General features: G+C 40.4%; 1 protein-coding gene across 2 annotated transcripts; it reads right to left on the minus strand.

The window, feature by feature from the left end:
* Positions 1–2,113: 2,113 nt before the first annotated feature.
* FDX1 (ferredoxin 1) lies at positions 2,114–18,205 on the minus strand. Of its 2 annotated transcripts, XR_012833403.1 has the most exons (5): positions 17,920–18,205; positions 11,854–11,978; positions 9,020–9,149; positions 8,432–8,580; positions 2,114–4,626 (listed from the first exon to the last, which is right to left on the minus strand). XR_012833403.1 is itself a non-coding variant. In XM_075742244.1 (4 exons), the coding sequence occupies exons 1-4, from the start codon at positions 18,084–18,086 to the stop codon at positions 4,512–4,514; spliced, it is 537 nt and encodes a 178-aa protein (XP_075598359.1). In that variant the 5' UTR covers positions 18,087–18,201; the 3' UTR covers positions 2,114–4,511. The 2 variants fall into 2 exon arrangements, 1 of the variants encoding a protein (XP_075598359.1); XM_075742244.1 differs by lacking the exon at positions 8,432–8,580 and having other exon boundaries at positions 17,920–18,201.
* Positions 18,206–19,365: the final 1,160 nt, after the last annotated feature.

Raw genomic sequence — 19,365 nt, forward strand, 5'->3', positions numbered from 1 at the left:
CTACATGCTCAGCCTCGCCGCTGGCTGGGTGCTGGTACCCGGAGCCGTGGCAGCCTGGCCTGATCCAGCACCAGCTCTTCTCCACTACACACTGAACCTGTTTCTTTCACAGCTACAGGCATCCGAGCCGGGTCTGCCGTAACCAGCTCCACCCGAAACCTGCAGCCGAGCTGGGCTCACACGCACGGCTGCTCTAACGTGCTACGCTCTTCCCATGCCCGAATTTTAATCCCTACTCAGGCTGTGCCGCAGGGATTTACCACCACGGGTCAGCACCAGCGGAGAGCATTTCAGACCGTATCCTGTTTTCTAGCACAGACTAAAAGCTCTAAAAGAGCCAGAAATGGGAAGGCGAAAGCTCCGCTGTACCTGAGCAGACGTAAGGAAGGTTGTACCAAGTCTGTTCAAAACCCTTTTTATCCTTTCTCATCTCTCGCAGATGCCGGAGATGTGCCGTGCTGCCCATTTGAGGAAGAAGGCATCGTGCTATGAAGGGGTTAGGACGGCACAGGGGTGGTTACGCTGGCCGGACTGAGATAACACCGCCCGTGGAAGAACACAAGCAGTCTTAGTGCTCAGTATAATGTTGCTGCTGCTGGGCTGAGGTCAAGGGAGCTCCCGAACTGTGGAGGGGGACCCCAGAGATACTTCTCTGAGCACAAGGCCACAGCTTTAGAGAAATGTTTCACATAAACAAACTGTTTAACTTCCCCCCCCCCAAAAAAAAACCAAACCCAAACCACCAACCAGGAAGCAGTGGCCAGTAGATTAGAAAGTAAATCTCAGGGTTACTTTTAATGCCTGTTGCTTGATGTATGGACCGTGCTTCTTGTTGCTTTCCTGGCAGTGCAACAGGGAGAGAAAGAGCATGGAAGCACTACAGCCCACAGATCTACACAGCCCCCCACAGAGGTAACAGCCCCCCTCCCTGCCCATGATGCAGGAAATCCCCTTTCCCATCTTTTCAGCTCATTTGAGGAGACATCACCTACAGCAGTTGCAGCCTCTTCTGAACATTTCTATTTGATACCTCAGTGACTCAGCTTGAGCAGCTTTTCTCCTTTTTCCTCCCAAGGAATGAGGATTTTGTCTACCTTATCTTTGTATAGCACATCATCCTCTGCGAGGGCAAAAAGAAGTCGGGCTGTAGGGAATCTCCTCCCTGCCCTAGCCCGGACCTGTGAGCAGGGGAAGCACTACCACTTTCACTGCCGCTTTTTTGGACACGGCCTTTTCAACTTGCCTCCAACTGGGATGTGAATTAAGTTCAGACACAGCTGCCTGCAGCCAAAAAAGGTGAACTTCAGGTTTAGGAGTTTTTCTGTCCAAGAGGTAACAAACTGCCTGGAGAACCTGCCTTTTCCTCTGCCCCGTTGACAGCTTGCAGTCCAGGCGATGCAAACTTCCCCTGGCAGAAGAGGATGCAGTGATGTGGGAAGGTGAGGCACCTCCTTCATCACACAAGATGCCACAGTAATGGCAACAGGGACTGCTGGCTCCTGTGCTCAGCTCCTCTGCCCAGAACAGAGGCCAGTAGGACCCCAAACCCAACTGAGGTTTAAGGGGTGCAGGGAAGGGATGAGACCTATAGCCACAGAGCAGCAGACACTCAGAGAAGCAGAGGGGCCAACAAGACCATGATTCTGGCCAGGCTTCCCTCATAACAGCAAATGGAAGGGGATCTTTTAACTCCAGAAATCAGAAGGCAGCACCACCCCTCTGAACCCCCCAAAACTTGTGAATTAAACAGAGGCCTGTTTCTACCCCAAACTGCAAGCATGTGTCAAACTAGACTTTAAAAACAGAGGGGGAAAAAGTCAATTCTGATTTTCTCACTTTTGAGGGGAGAGAGACAGAAGAGAGCCACTGACTCCCATGTTTTCACAGAGAAAGGAAATGCTTAATGCTTTTAGAAAGAGTTACCCATAAATCTTTATTTGGACAAGGAAGTAACTATACGTTTAACTAGTTTTGATGCTTTGTGTGTCATTGCACAATAATTCATACTTACACTGGGATGTGCATCATTAACTGTTAAGTTCCACTTTACATTCAGAAATACATTCAGTGGCTTGAAGAAAAAGGAAAGAAAAAAATCAGTGCAAACAAGGTGTGTCAGAAAGTGGTATAAAATACAATTTATTTGCAAATCATTTTGACAATAAGGAAACAAGTATCTCCGAGCTGTGCATTTTGGGGATTACACGTCAGGTCGTTTGCCTTCCAAGATCTCCATTTGCATGCACTATGGGATACCTCTAAAATTCAAGATGAACTTTGAAGGGTCCTTCCCCCTCCCCCCCGCCTTGATGTGCTAAATAAATAATTCCTTCCACAAGGGCACTACAGGAAAGTCAAAGTCTTTGTAATGAGAAGCTGTAACAGGAAACACACAATGAAACCACCTTGGCTTAGAAAGAAAACTGTGGCACGAAAGCTGTTTCACATTTGTTTAACTGTTTTAAGCACTCCAAGGTTCCCACAAGGAGAAGTGTCTGGTGCTGTACCTAAAAAAACCGAAACAAAACCCCAAGAAAACACCAAAACTCCAACACCAACATTTACCCCTAAACCTCACAGCTATAGTGAAACCTCAGATTTCCTTCTGATGTAAGAATACACAGTACACAAATTCCCTCTCTTGGAAGTTAAAGAGCTGTGTCTCATGTAAAAGAAGTTCAAGATCTAATAATAATTACTGTATATAAATGAACTCAGGACAAAGGCAATACAAAGTGAGAATGGATTTACCTTATCCCCTGTGGGACTGTGGGAGGATAACCTCTAAATTATGGTTAGTCACAGCTGTTGAAGACAGCAGTATCTTCAGAACACTTCTTCAATTTATTTCCACCCTTCTCCCAACCTCACTCCAAGTCTTTCAAAGAGCCAGGAAATTTCAACTCTGAAGTCATTCTTTGACTTAGATGAGATAGGAAGTGTATTTGGAAAACCCTGTATGACTAAGTTCTTAGCAGCTCACATTAAGGATACCTTGTTTTAGGGGAAAGTCCAAAGGGAACACCAGGAAACAAAGTAATAGCTACTCAGAGAGGAAATCAAGGAGTCTGAACTAGATCTATTTTTAATACAGTTCTAGAAAGTTTTTTTTTTTTATAATAAAGAGGGACTTTCTTTTTCCTTTTTATGAGGCTCAAAATAATCCAAATATTCGACCCTGGAAAAATAAATTTCTTCCCCTCTCCCATAAATATAGTAATGCAAGAAAATATGTTTAGATGTCATTGTCACCAATTCAAATAAGGCATTAATGAATGCATTATATCATTCAAATGTAAATAACAGGTTATATATATGCCCAAAATATTAAAATAACCTTATAAGGGTAACAATTATTGTATTAGTAAAACTCATTTCATTTAATTATTCAGGCAACAAAAACTGGAGAGAACGATAGAATCTTAGAGACATTATTTTATTTTCATCTAACTTTAGAAAGACTAAAACAGGACCAAACTGAAAACTCTTCATCATCAGTCCACAGGCTACCCATCTGCAGGGGTGTCCCTACCCCTTCTGGGGAACCCAGTCCACCTGTATGGAACACATATACTTGGTCATTTCACATCAACCATTATTGAAAAGATCCCGAGAGCAAGGCCCTGAATCCAGGAATCTCTTCAAGCTGAATGCCCTTGGTGACATCAGACTGCCTCCTGAACAAGCTCAAAACTGAGAAAGTAGGAGAGAAAGATTTCAGAACAAATCTTCCATTGACAAAATTTGCCCTCTTCAATCCCAACTCAGCCATCTTCAGAGAACAGCAAGAATTTACATTAAACTCCATTGGATATGCTCTCCCATTAGACAGCTTTACTCTAAGCCACGTGTATCCCCGTATTTGTGGTGTAGTCAAATGTAAATACAAGTTGAGGTTTACTAACTTCTGGTTTGGGCAACAGAGATGCACTGCAGCAATTAAGCTGATACATTCTGTATCAGCCCCTAGATTTCATGGTTTTAGCAGTATTTTTGCACAAAAAAGTTCATCATCTGTTCCCAAGTTTGGAAAATTCCTACCCTGAAAATCCACTATTTGCTGAGGAAGTGTCGTATTTACTGAGAATGTGAATTAACTCTGAGTGTACCATCTTTAACGACAACACTTTAAAAAGACCCCAAGCAGTCTTACAAGTTTTGTTCTCTTACATATCCAGGTCTGAAATCTAGAAATGCCCAGGGATTTTTAGAAGTCTTGTAAAAGTGATCCAGTTTTCAAATGTCACTAAAGGTTTTGGCAGAATCATGTTATATGAAATCTATAATGCACTTGCTATTACTTATAATCCAATGATCAGTTATAAGAATTATTATTGCATTTTAAGCGTAAAAATATAGGAGGTTCTATAAAGAAAATTAAAATAGCATTAATCTAATTGATAGTCATATAAAAGAACTCACAATTATGTAAGTTTCCATATTTAATTACACATTTAAAAATAAGTTATAAAAATAATTAAGTTTCTTTAAAACCCCTACAATATTTTCTTTTAGGAGTTTTTACTCATATCTACTGATTGTCTAGCATCGGCAACAGCTTCTGGTACTCGAACAGTCATATCATCCATCGATTTCTTCAAGCAGATTTGGCAGCCTAAACGTGATCTGTAGGGAAATAAGACGTTGTCATTAGTTCTAGCCAGTCACATATCTAACAGCATTTACCCCTTTATGCCTCCAACATTCACCCATCCCAAATACATTATGATCTAGAAACAGCCACCCCTGTGCATGGTCTTAATCAAGACCAGTAGTGATCTGCATGCATCAGTGCAAAGGTATCTGTGACAATAATCGCAATTTACACTACGTAATACGATTCAGTACATAGGAAAGTTGTACACCAAGTACCTCCTACTTGCTGAAACAACATATAATAAGGGTGGCTCTTCCATTTCCAATGGTTCACCAATAGTTCAGTCAAGTGCATGGAATGACACCTGACCTTCCCAAGGGAGATTTGGCCCCTCTGAAGAGATGAGGGCAATGAATCTGAATGAAAACCTCAGAGAAAGCACAGCCCAACCCATCCAGGGCCTAAAGGCAGCCCAACATTTTCAAACTAAACTCAAGATGGGTCATTAAGCCAGAAAGGTAAGAGTGAAGAGACAAGAAACATAGGAAGGAGAAGGATAAAATACTCATGGCACCTGAGGGAGATCCTTCATTTTTCTACCTGTCACTCAGCATGGAAAAAACTTTGTATGTGAGCAGTTAAAATCAAAAGATTTAATACCACCACAAAATTCCACAGACATCACAAGTCACTTTTATTGCTGGGACATCTTTTATTCAATGTCCATGCCCTGGTAGTTAAGTATAGAATACTTAACATCAGCAAGGGTAGGCAATGTTCTGTAGCACCAGTTGAATAATTCAATCAGTATAGGAATGTAGGCAGTGATTCTATAAAAAAATGGTACTACATTAGTATCTACACAGAACTTTCAAGAATGTGGTTTTACAACAAGCAACTGTTGTTAAAGCTCCCAATTCAGGACTATATCAGAAAATAATACTTCTACGTAGATGATTGTATACATCAACTTCAAATTATTAGAATGTATGTATAAATACATATATTACCAGAAGATTTAATCTCATGAATATGCATGTGTAAGAATAGCTTTAGAAATTAAATCTATTAGAGAGATGTGATATCTGATATTTATATGTAGCTTTGACTGTAAGGCTTAATTTGACTGTAGTGTCTGTTTTTCACTAAAGACCAACACTAATCACATACGTACTCTGTAGCATGGCAGTGGATTTACTTTATGTGAAATAACACTGCCCTTTGTTTTGAGCCTGCTACACAGCAGTACAAAAAAACCTAGGCAACATTAAATAACACTGTGGAAAACAAACTACCTTCTATTCAAATTCTTCCACAGCATTTACAATTTTTAGACACTTAACCAGATTCTCCTACGCCTCAAAGCTCCAGAAGCTTGGACCCAAAAAAAAGATCGTCTAGTCAATGCCCACATGAAAGCCATTCCATCTTTAGCCATTTCTATAGGCCTTCCTTTTATTTCCTCTCATTCCACTATTTAAAAACACCAAAAAAAAAACCCAAGACAGGAAGTCAGAGTTGCACAAGTATAAAGATAGAGTGAATCCCAATTTTGTCATATAATAGTATTTCCTTATTTTCTACCTCTTCCTACCTAATATTGCCAATGTTCCATTTACTTATTTGAGGTATTCCTACCCTAAACCTTAAGCTGACATTCCTGGAAAGACACTGCCTAGCTGACAGCCTATTTCAAGTAAGCAAAGTTACCACCACTCTACCTACCACTCCATATGCATTTATCTGCACCTTTTAACACCAATTTTCATTTCCCATCACTCAATGGAATGAGATCCTTCTGCATGTCTTCACTGACAGTTTTTGATTTTACCATACTGAGTAACATAGCACTATACACAAACCCTACTCTTCATCTCTCTTCCCAAGTCTTTCACAAATACACTTACTACATAAAACCTAGCACTGATCACTATCAGATCATACTGTTTATCACATACTCTTACAAGGCAGCCAAATACTTCTATTATGTTAAAACACAATTTTTTTAAGCCAATTACTTATCCTTTACAACATCCCATTGCAACTCAAAACTTAGTAAAGGATTTCTCTAGACCTAAGTAAACTATATGAACTCTTAAGATCTTTCTTCATGCTCAGTAACTCATTTGAAGAGCTCCCATATCTGCTACTTCCCTCTACAAAAGCTCTGTTGAATTCTTTCCTTACCATTATTTAGTAGAAACTATAAAAAATGCAACAGCCCATAGATACATGATTAATGTGTCCAATATGGAATCAGACTCACTGTTCTTCAGTTCAAGTGATCTCATTTTAAAAGGTGGGTTGTCACCTTCCATTCCTTTGATGTTGAAGCAGTCTTAAACGAACTAATTAAGCCTTACAGACAGTAGTTCAGAAATGTCATATTGAATTCCTGTAGAACTCCTGGGTGAATGCTACCTACTCATTACTGTTTGTGACTACTTGTTTTACTTATTCACTGTAATACTACTTCTATGGACACATCAGTTTGAGACAAATTCTCCAGACTGCCCTCTGCAAAGAAATGTTCCAGTGCATGGACATCCCATAACATCTTCAGAGACAACAATACAAAAGAAATTTTGCTTTTATGTTATCTTTTTATATTTGAAGTGCGTGTTCTGCATCAGTCATTGGGTCTTCGTGCAGACAAGTTTCCTGCTTCTGATAAGCTGAGAAACAGCTTGCTAAAAAGTACAAAAATATTTTTGTTTCCAACCTATTTTTTCTTCAGTATTCTTTTAAAATGTTTAATTTACCAGAGTTTGTGTGCCTCCCCCATCTTACTATTTTTAATAATCTCTACTATTTTGCAGCTATTCAAAACAATTTTGTTTAAACTTTTCTAATTAGTCCCTCATTTAACAGAAAACACGTTAACTTTCATGGCAGCTGCTAGCTGAAACTTTCCTAAATCCAGAGAGTCACTGACAAGATAAAGCTTTTATCCTTGTACTAATGACAGTATAGTAGTGCATCTCCATCACACAAGTTTATATCAGCACAGAAGACCAGGTAATTGGTTTGGCCCAGAACCTAAAAATTCAGAGGAGAATTATGGTAGATGTAAAGAGTGAAGTAAATTCACACTTAATAGGCTTATGATTTTTTTCCCCCCCCGAGATTGCAAATTTTTTTGGGGAGACAGGAAAAAGGATAAAACAAAAGAAGCTTAAACAAGTTTCTCATAGCTTGACTTCTTTGCTTTCACAGCCTCCCAGAAAAGTTAAGATTTGACTGAAGTGAGAAAAAGCATACCCTCATGCAGAAACAATTAGTACAGGATTCCCATTACCGGTACAAGGAGATACACGAGTTATGCCTCTGCAAAGGAGTACCCTGAATTAAAAAAACCCTATGCTATACAGGCCAGGTATAAAGCCCTTTGACATCACTGGAAAGATTCTCAAAAACTTTGACAAGCAGTTTCATTGAAGCATGAATGGCTTATGAAGCCTTGTAAAGCAGAGCTGTCTACTGTTCACGTGGGTATGTTCTATGACACAGGCTACGTGTACACCAGCAGGTAGTGCAGCCCACTAGGAATGGGTCTGTGATGAGGATGCGACACCCTAATTACAAGGTGTGTGATGGGGGAGATGTAGAACAGAGGATTACTTCAGACTAACACTAGTCTAACCCTGTGCACTGAAATGCCCATTAGCAGTTACAGCACACTGTGATTAGTTTTACCTAAAGGGACTCCGGCTTATGTGCTCTAAGAGTACTCTGACATGAGTCAAAGCATGACAAGTGGGGACATTGCCATGTGGGACACCAGTTATTCTAGAGAAGGCTTGAGGGGAGGATCTTATCAATGTACATAAATACCAGAGAGGTTGTGGAGTCTCCATCCTTGGAGATATTCAAAAGCTGTCTGGACATGGTCCTGGGCATCGGCTCCAGGTGGCCCTGCTTGAGCAGAGGGTTGGACCAGAAGACCTCAAGAGGTCCCCTCCAACCTCAACCCTTCTGTGATTCTGTGAAAAGAAGATCTGACCAAAACTACAATACTAATGTAAGCACATTTATAAAGTACATTAACTAGCTACAGACTAATAGAGACAGAAAACAGAAGGGAAGGGAAACAAGAACAATAAAATTCACACATGAGAGCAGCAGAAAAGTTTTTGTTGAAGGAACTGGGGTTTTGATTGTACTTCAGTATCTGACACTTCTGCATCAGACACCTCTGAAGAGCAAGTACTGATAACTGCCACTCTTCAGTTCACAAAAACAGTATGGACATCACTTTAATACGAGTTCAGATAAATAATATTTAAACTTGGCAGTCTCATTTGTGTAGCAGAATCCAGCTATGCATTATAAGCTGATTAAGGCATTTAAGAATACTGGACTGCCCCATCTGCAAACCCTTCTTTCCATTCTTCGGTGTAGTGAAGTGTTATATTGCCTTACGTTTCTGTGAGGCCATATGCAAGGTCCAACATATCCATCTCTTCATCAGTAATTGCATCTAATTTCTCAAATATGTGGTCTTCAAAGATTAAATGACAAGTTGAACAAGCTAGCGTTCCTTCACATGCACCTAAAGAAAATATATCAAGATAACAGAAAATCCAAGTTTCAAATCAGAGCAGAATTTCAGAAGAAATCCCTCATATAAGTGTTTGTCTCATACAAGTATCTGTTGATTAGTAAAATTAATGTTTCATATATTCCCACATTCATGTATCTACTCTGCATTCAGCTGTCACTAGTACTTCTACAGTTCCTACAACATTAAGTAATTACGGCATTCAAGTAAATTTTAAAATACTTAACTAATTCCCTTTCTACCATTTAAAGAGAGAAAAGTTCTCTACTGTAAGAATGTAAAAGCAGATAATGCTGTCAATCAACACTACCTAATTTATTTCCACTGTTGATCCTTCTAACCCTCTCCCATGGTTTTGACAAGATTTCCTCAAGAAGTTCAAGAGAAGACACTTGCTATACAAAAGATTCCTCAGAAGTACAGGAGGAAGGAATTTTATACTTGGTATTTCTTCTTACTCCACAGAACACTTAATTCACAGCAACAAAGGAAGTCAGGCTAGAGAGAGATGGTTTTCTCTGTGTTAAAGAGGTCTACAGGTATTACTAGGCAATCCAGTCCAAGCCAAGGATCTAATAATTTGCTTGGGTTGAACAAAGCAAACAACTACCTGCTAGAGCAATTAGGTCATCCATCACAGGGCAGCAAAAGTTTGAACACTAACAAATTTGTCTCTGCTGCTGTATAGTGCTGGCACAGAGTTCTCCACCTTGTTGAAAAAGAAACATTCAACTTCAAGAGAAGGAGAAAGCTGAACTCTTCATACTTGTGTGGAGATTGGGCACACAAATCCCCACCTCCAATTTAAATTGGTAAGAGAGAAACAGGTAAGACATTAGCCAAGTTTCATTTATTTACTCATTTCCTGGGAAAGCAAAACCAAAAGTATTGTGACCACATCACCTTTGTACTCGTATGGAAACAAAGGGAAGCAAGGCTGCACATATAACCACTGCTATGAAAAGAAACAGCAGGATTCGTCATCAGACCACAAGACCCATACAGAAAGCATCACGCTGTTACATGTAGTAACACTATCAACAGCACATATTCAAACAGAGTGTGACACTGTACTAGAAGACCTTTTTTTATGTCACATCTTCAAGTACATACAAACACATGTGAAAGTGTATTTTAAATAAAGTGGCAAATAATGTAAAATTCATTGTATCAGCAGTTTATGCATTTTAATGTTGGGGAGAAGAAAAATAAAGAGTGAACACTGACTAGCCTATTTGAACAGTGGGTGGTCTTTCTGCAACTCTAAAGCGAGCAGTAGCAAACAAATCAAGTGCAGTTGAATCGCTCAGTTTTATGTCTTTATACAAAGATATTTCTATTATTACTGCACATGGGATGCCCCCTAGTGATAGAATAAGTAAGATTTACTTTTTACATTTTCTTTCCTAAACACAGGACATACATTTTTACATTATTTATATTTCATTATTTCTCTGCCCTGGTATGATGTTTCATTAGCAAATTATTATTGAAATGGGACTAGCATATATTATAATTAAAGACTTACAGTATCTCAAATTTTTAGTTTGGCTTCTGTTTATTGACAGCAGTATCTTACACACACACTTTACCACAATGCTTTAACATGGCTGATATTTACACAAACTGAGAGAATATTTACTGTAGAATACAAGCAGACCAGCCATAAGCCTGTATCACACATATAGTAAGTGATACATTAAACTAGTTATTCCAACACATTACAGATTTAAGACAATTCTTCCCCAAATGTATGTAACTCAGTCTGAGACAACTCTTATGTCTAATGTCTGAGATTTTAAATCTTAAAGATTTTATTACTAGCAGTGAAATTTATTTACGCTTAAATAAAATACACCTCAGATTTCAAACTCTGCTACTCTAGCCTACCTTATTTTTTCCTCCAATTGCTCCATGCTATGCATGTACCCATGCAAATTGCACTTCCACTTCCTGTTTTAGTTTGTACTATTAATTCTTAAGCCCATGTTCATGTAAATACCTGTCCTGAGGTATTTAACTGCCATTACCAAATGCAACTGCTTTGCATGGGCAGAATCCTACAACTTCAATGGAACCAGCCATGGAAAGTGCAAAAGTTTGAAGGAATAGGGAGGCCTTATAACTTCCTCCTATTCTGATTTTAATCAAAACTTGTACCAAGTGAGAATTTCACTACAGCATTGGTATCCTTTACCCCAGTTCTTTAATAAGAATTAAACTTTTTGCTCTTCCCTACTAACTAGCATGGATTTGGTTGTTTCTTTCACTTAGCACTCAAATACTACAGCAATTTGTGCTACAAAAAGCCTGATAATAAATTGAGGCAGTATTATGAAAGTAACCAGACACTGCTAGAAATACACCAGTTTTGTGTTGCCTCCAGAATCTTTCAGCTCAGAACCTTGACTGCAATCTGTCCCCATTCCCCTCCTTTAACATCCAAGCAAGGCTCACACCAAGTATTTCTTTAGAACTTGACCCAAAATATTCTATGCACCTGCAGGAAAAAAAAATAGGGAGAAAATCCAAAGAAAGTACAGCTAGATTTTATACATAAATATTCATTTACAGTTGAACTTGATGATCTTAAGAGTCTTTTCTAACTTAAATGATTCTATAAATATTTATGAATAAACTCGTAACAGAATATAGTTTCTAGACACTAAATACAGTATTCAGTGAATCTACTTACCAAAACCATCTATGTCTAGATTATTATCAACAACAACATCTAGCAATGAATCTCCAGGTTTTCCTTTGGCTGTTAGTTTTTCACCATCACGATTTATGAAATGGACAGTTATTTTATCTTCTGAGCTGAAAAAGAAAAGGATATAATGGAATTAAAGAAAGAATTCTAGAATTTTTTAGGTATTTAAAATTGATTGAATACTACTAAACTAGCAATTATTATCAACTCCAACAGCACAGAAAACTAAGTTATTTGCTTTTAAAAGCTCTAACAGGTACAGGCATTTACTGCTGTACACTGAATAAAGAGCCATGAAAAATAAGGAAAAAAGATTGGTTTGTGTTTTGTCACTAGAAACTACATAGGATCCTGATGTTTGCCTTTCACTGAAGGGAGCCAGAGCTCTTATTTTAGGCACAATATTGTATTTTTTACCAATAAAAGAGCTTATTTTAAATGCTTCTCTTCACACCTTTCTGTGGAGCCTTGCTTCAGATTTATAAAATTTTATTTGTGCTCACCATTGTCATTTAGGACAAATCTAAAGTTTTCCCATTTCTGCTTAAGAGTTTAAGGCATTTTATTTCATTAGTTCCAAAATTTAATTCTCCTCTCCTCCCAGCAATGAAAATACTAAAATACTCCAAAAGTGTTTTGCTTTCTTTGAGCACAGATTCTCTTTGGATTTCACTTTGCAAATAATTCTAGTGAAGTTCAAAGTTTTGACATTGTCTGAAAAGCAAAGCAGGAAAATACAAAACCTTCTTTCTTTGAAGCCAATTATGTTTATTTAAGAAAAAATTCTCATGCAGATGGCATAAAAAATTCTTAAGACTTAACATGGAGAAAAAATAGAGCTTTTGGTGTTCCATATTGTTATTTCACATGTACATTAAAGGAAAGCTTTTAATATACTCACAAATAAAATACATGTTTGTTTTTAAACAGACTATTTTCTTTTCTACAGTAAGTGAGCAAAACAAGAAAAACTTGTTGGATGGACAGTGGAGAAACCTACTGAGAGATACACAAATAGAACAACAGAAAGCCAATGCAAAAATCTATGTTTCAATGTGAAATCCATGTTTAAGAACAGCATGCTTAATATTACCTTTAATCTTTTTAGTAACTGTGGGCCTTGAGTATTCTATCATACAGAAAGCATACAAGCTTGAAAAAATCAGTCACCTCCTGGAAAACTCTAACCTATAGAGCTGAATATTAAAGCAAGAATTTGAAAGTGGCCATACTGAAACATCAGTAAACAGATTATTTTGGGAACTGGCTACAAAAGAAAAATGTGGGTTTAGCAATCCGAGTCCTAGCTTGTTTTGAAAAAACAACAAATGTTTGTTGCTCTAGACTTAATATACTTGCCACAACTGTAAGCTCAGTTGGCAGCAGTACACTCTGTGATTCATTATGATGTGTTCAATTCTTGTCATATCATCCCTCAGTCCATTCTCGAGAAGGCAGCCACAAGCTACTATTAACTATAAATTCATTCCAAAATGATAACCAATAATGAAGGCTTGACCTCGCTGATCTGCAGAATGCAACTGAAGCATGCACTACAATAAAATTCAGAAATCTTAAACATATATTTTTACAAAAATGTAATTAACGTTGCAGTCACTTGTGATATCAAAGGACCACCTCCAGCAAACCATTCTGTGGGGGTTTAAGTTACCACTCTGCTCTTCTTTTTGCTCCTCTGCTGTACTAACACCTCCCACAGCACAACCAAGGAAACAAGCACCCACTTCTTAGACATACTAGTAAAAAAATTCACCATCTTCACTGGTAGTTTAAGACTGCTGGGTTTAGACTAGTAAAAAAATTCACCATCTTCACTGGTAGTTTAAGACTGCTGGGTTTAGACTGCATCTGGAAAGGTAGATTCACATTCTGACAGCCAAAGTAAACTACTGACACTATAATTTTAAACTGCTTCAAGAAGCCCTTCTAGAGTTCACCAAAATACACTCTCATTCACTGAAATATTTCTGTCAACATGGCAAACACAACTCTGACAGGAGACATAATGCAAGATGTAGCTGCATTTATCGGCATCCTCTGGCCAAGGTATAGACATAGCAAATACTAAATGTTTGTTCAATATCCAAAACATATCCTTTCCTCTAGTATAAGATGAGGCCATCACAAGTAACACAGACAAAACAGCAAGATGTCTGGCCATCCATTACACATCACTGGAACCTTTGTAAGAGTTAAGTCATCTGCCTCGCAGTTTTCAAAGCACACATGAAACTGTCTTCACCTGTGATTACACTTTAGTCTGGTACAAGAACAGTCCTGGCCTCCCTCCTTTGGTCCTTCTATCTCCAGTGCTCACACTGTCATGAAGTAACCTGGATCTGGAAACAAAACTGGCTAAACCCCAACCTTCACAGGTCAATGGCCATATGAATATCAGAACTGGTAAACTTCATATAATGGACGGATCTGACCGTATACATCAGTTTAAAACAATTGTGTTACTGCAACTTTATGATGCAACAACATGATCTATGCTTCATGATCAGTTTAAACCAATCTCTAACAAAAATGTGAGTTTGGGTGATCCCCACTCCAAATCACCTTGCCATCATCCACCCACAACTCATTTTGCTAGTCTGGCTGAAAAAAACCCCAACCATAAAAAACAAAGTAGTCCCAGCTGAACCAGCAAAACTGACAGAAGTGCCACTTCCCACAATAAAAATGAGGAAACAGGAACAGGATCTCCTCTTCAGAAGTAGCAATCTTACATTAGCTTCAGCCAGTTGTGGAACTGCACCGTGGCCATGCATGCCTAACTGGTGTGGCATGCAGCAAGGGGACAAAACAAAGTACCATCACTAAGTCAGTGACTTTTGTGAAAGATCGTTACAGTAATTAATCTTTTCTATGGGATCTAATCCACCCTGGTTGATAACTGAAACTAAAATGTATTTATCTGTAATGTTAGAGATAGCCTTTTTAAGTCTTCCAGTAGTATCTGGTTTTCTGCTATTGCCATCTTCACCACTCTCCACACAGCTAAAATATTAAAAAAAAAAATCACTGAGACTTTATTGTGCATGAGCCCAAGTGGAGAAAATACTTTCAGAACTGTGTGTATGTAATAATCAGACTAGTCAGACATTCAAAACACACACTGTGCAAATCTTTTCAATACTGGGAGATACTATTAAAATAATAACAATAATCACACCACTACCAAAACCTTGCCACGCAAACCCAACACACCTGCATAAAACAATATTCAGGCTTTAGAAATGTCAAGTACCATGGCTTTTGTCCACTCAGACACTGTTTGCATGAAGAAGAAAACTCAAAACAAACACCACCGTGCTGTGAACTGGTCACAGGCAATTAACATGAAACACACCAGGTCTCTGCAAGTATAAATAGCCTCAGGATTATCAGAAAGAACAGAACATATTTTGTGTAATCTGCATAAAGCATAAATATCCCAATTCATGCTCAGATAAATTTTATACCAGATACAAAATGCAATTAATTTCTTCATATGGTTGCCACAGTACTATCAGTTTTGTTATCAAGCTTCACTAGTATAGCCTAAATTAAGCAAACTGCAAACGCACAGATGACCACCAGAGAACTGTAAGTGATGTTCATTGTCCCTTCTATGCAAAAAAAAGAATAAGTACTGCAAGAATCCTGACTGCTACCTCTTCCTCCTTAAAAGTATCCTTCTGAATCTTCAGCTATTACTTCCAAGTTAAGAACCACCTCTTACATTCTTCTAAACAAAACAAAGATAACAACTGCAGCCTGGTGTTGCACATGGCAAGACCAACTCTATTATTTCCAGATCTTTTATTAAATAGTAAATCTAACAGCCCTACCTAATTGCCTGAAGAATTTAATGAATGAAACTATTATACAGGTCTCAATCAAAATACTGAAGTTATAAGTCTGAACTAATCTTTAAAACATGTAGTAATTATGTTGTGCACCAAAAATATTGTACAGCTCTCTAAACTAGTATAAAGGAATTCTGAGATAACTACTGTTCATCATGAAATGAAAAAGAGAGAGGATAACAGATAAAAATGGAGCAAGACAAAGAATAAAACAGAAATGAAAACATAACGCCTGATGCTTCACTGAAACCCTGGGAACCTCTACTCACAAGAATCACCTCAGCTGATGATTTATATAGCTAGGTCTTTATCTTCTAGACACAAATACAGCTAATTTTACATGTACCTATCTTTTTACTGGAATGACACTGACTGACTATATAAAGTTTAGAAACTGGGTCTCAAATAGTACGATGCCCAGAAATGGTAGGACTAGAGAAAATAACTTGCACATAAATGGAGAAAACACTAGTATATAAAAGAAACAAGGATTTTTTTTTTCTCCTATCTCACTCAGCCAGGTTATCACATGGAGTATATAAACAATACATTTGAAATGCTTGCTTGCGTGAGCTTTTTTGCTGGTATGCATTGCACAATGAATGTAAACAAATTCCAATCTCTATTCAGTTTGTTTGTGAAAGATCTCTGGGATTACAGGTCTTACATTACTATTAGGTAAGGAAACGTTTTCCCTTTTTAGTATTTTTTTCCTTCCATTTTTACCTTGTTCAATAATTTTAATAACTTTTTAAAATTTGACAATACTTTACAAAGACCTTTTGATTTCTGAATAACTGCTAATCAAGCACCTCAAAATAACTGGTCAGGGCGCTCACACAGAGGAGATTTATTTTTAAGACAATCAACAGAGTCACTCAGAGCAGAGATCTAAACTAGCAACTTACCTATCTCGTATGGGAGTCCTAAACTAAAAAGTTAATTTTACTCTACATATTAAAAGTATCTGCTGAAACAAAGTAAAAGAGCACCTACAGGAGAGTTTAAAAGCAAACTATTCAAACAGCTTTGACTGCAAGGGTACTACCTCAATCCTCTGGAAACAGGCTAGGCTACATGCCTGATGTTGGGCAGCTGATTGCAGGTCCTGTTCCGAGTCAAAGAAACTTCTCCAGCAACCAAGTAAAAATACGGAAGTTTTAAAAGCCTAATTAAATACTGAGAGTTAACTGTAGGCTCTGACCTGTCTTTGAATAAGGAAGCTACAAGCCAGAAGGTCATGCATAAACACAGTCTTTGACTACATGTACTAAATTGCTAATGTATAGTTGTGGGCTGTGGAATATTGTCTACAGATGTAATGCATTTTGAAACACCTACTCATACACACTGGTAAGGAGAGGAGGGGTTCTGTACAGTTAGATACAAGAGTGCTCTTCAGTAAAGAAAAACTATACCAAAGGCTGCACAGACCTCTGGTATTGGGCTTTCTCTGCTATGTGTTCTACTTCTACCACAAGCCTAGCCAGACTTTCACAAAAAACCAAAATAAAAAATACCAAACAAGTACTGCTCTGTATGAAAAAAGCAGCATTGATAAGGTCACGATATTTTAGAAAGCTAGTGTGAACATTAGGAAGGAACCCTAGCTTAGTTTTCCATAACATGAGCTCTGTCAACGGAGTTCCAGATCACACAGGCCCTGTGGTTTAACCACGCCGCTGGGTCGGTGCGGTGCCTAACCCGGGCCGGCCCAGAGGCACTTCCAGCTAAACCTGCCCGGCGCAGCCTTGCGGGACACAGCCTGCGAGCCCCCCGAGGGGCGCCCGGCCGACACGCTGGGGGCGGCGGGTGGAAGGTGCCCCCGCAGAGCGCTTCAGTGCCACCGCCATGGCAGCCGCAGGCGGGACGGCGAGAGCCAGGGCGAAAAGCGGCCCTGAAGAGGACAAGAAGGACGCCGAGACCTGCCCCAAGCGGGCCAGGCAGCGGCAGGGCCGGGACAGCGGGGCACCGCGGGCTGCGGCGCGGCGAGCGACCGGGGGAAGGTCAGGCAGCGCCAGTCCGGCCGCCCCGCCACGGACGGCCGTTGGCCCCGGGTGCCCTCAGCACCGAGGCCCAGGCAGCGGCTGGAACGGCACAGCGCTGCCGCGGCGGGAAGGTGGCCGCTGCCGTGAGGAGCTCACCCGGCGCCTCACGGCTCCGACCCTCTTACCTGAGCGCTGCCCGGGCAGAGAGGCTGAACAGCCGGGCTGCCCTCACGGCAGCGGCGGCACTGCCGCAGCCCAGCCTCATCCTGGCTGCCGGCGAGGCGGAGAAGAGCCAGCGGCGGGAGGAAGCGGCGGCGGCCCGGAGGAGCCGGGCCGGCCCCGGGGCAGCCATGGCGGCGGCAGGACGGGAGCGCGCGGCCTCCGCACCGGGGGAGGGGCGTGGGCAAAGTCCCACCGCTTACGCCTCTGGCGCAAGCTGCAGTAATTCTCGCAGCCGTCTACGTAGCGCACTTCCCGCCCCCTTTTGACGGCGGTGAGAGGTGACCGCGCGACGGGAAGGGCGGAGTTACGTAAAGTGCGTAGCGATGCCCTGAGGGAAGGGGCCGGACCTTACGGAAAAAGCGCAGGGCGGTGCTCGCCTGTGGGGTTCGACCTTTCCGTCAGCTTGCCCCTTGCTGCCTCAGACCGCACCGTAGGCCAGTGGAAGCTGCCTGGTTTCCACATCCAAGCCGTAGCCCTAGTCTTCCCGGGAAGATGGTCCTGTGGAGCCCGACATGTCCTGCTCCCCTGCCCGGTTGGGTCTATGAGGGATTTCTTGTCACGGCTCTGGCGAAGGCGAGGGCTCAGGGCTGCCTGGGCCACGATGGGCCCCTGACATGCGCTGTGGAAGGGGTGTCCAAGGAGTCGTCTCTACATTGCAAATGCCCCTTTGGGAGGCCTGGCCCGTGAGGGACCAGGCTCCTTGGCTCCAGGCAGAGCAAGAAGCACAGCCCCAGGGACATGGAGCTGGCAGCTCGGGGGTCTCGGTTGTCTGCCAGGCTGGCCAGGCAGGACCATCAAAAAATTCCCAGTTCCTCATTGCTACTTCTTATGACAGAAGATCGACTTCTAAAATTCAGCCGTCAGCAAAGGGACAGTAATGCTATCAGAGGTTTTAACAGGAGGTGAGCATTCATGGTGAATGGCTCAAATACAAGTATGTGGAATAGGAAATTTTGAGATTCTCCGAGCAATTACAGACTGCACATGCAGACTTAATTTGGCTCTCCGCAATGTAACATTGCCCTACAAGTTTTGATTAGATGGTTATGTGGATCCCTTTCACTTTATCACACCCAGACTGGAGAGTGCTGAGGGAATGAGGAAGAACTGGAGATTTACTTTGAAATAATTCATCCAAACAGGAGTGGATGAGGAAAAGGAGAATGTTGTTTACCTCTGATGCACTTGAGGTAGCTAAGATTATTCCTGATGCCTTATGATTTTAGGACTCCAGTAGTTTTGTGTCAGAGTAAGATCAAAGAAGGAGATAATATTCTATTACATAACTTAAACTGGCATACTTTCTTTAAGGAGAGGAGAAGGTTGTGGTGGAAATGTCAAGAGCCTCCAAACTGGCCATAGATCAAGTGACTTGAATGTCCCAGTTTTCTTTACTTCAGGTATATAGC

This window comes from Balearica regulorum, chromosome 1 (genome assembly GCF_011004875.1).
Source record: "Balearica regulorum gibbericeps isolate bBalReg1 chromosome 1, bBalReg1.pri, whole genome shotgun sequence".
Classification (NCBI taxonomy): domain Eukaryota; kingdom Metazoa; phylum Chordata; class Aves; order Gruiformes; family Gruidae; genus Balearica; species Balearica regulorum.

Bases quoted from the DNA above. Each gene is read 5' to 3' on its own strand.
- FDX1 (XM_075742244.1), bottom strand. From the start codon at position 18,086: ATGGCTGCCCCGGGGCCGGCCCGGCTCCTCCGGGCCGCCGCCGCTTCC. The intron at 9,150-11,853 runs GTAAGTAGATTC...TATTTTCTTTAG, and splicing joins TCTAGACATAGATGGTTTTG to GTGCATGTGAAGGAACGCTA. The intron at 4,627-9,019 runs GTAAGGCAATAT...ATTTCCCTACAG, and splicing joins GCATATGGCCTCACAGAAAC to ATCACGTTTAGGCTGCCAAA.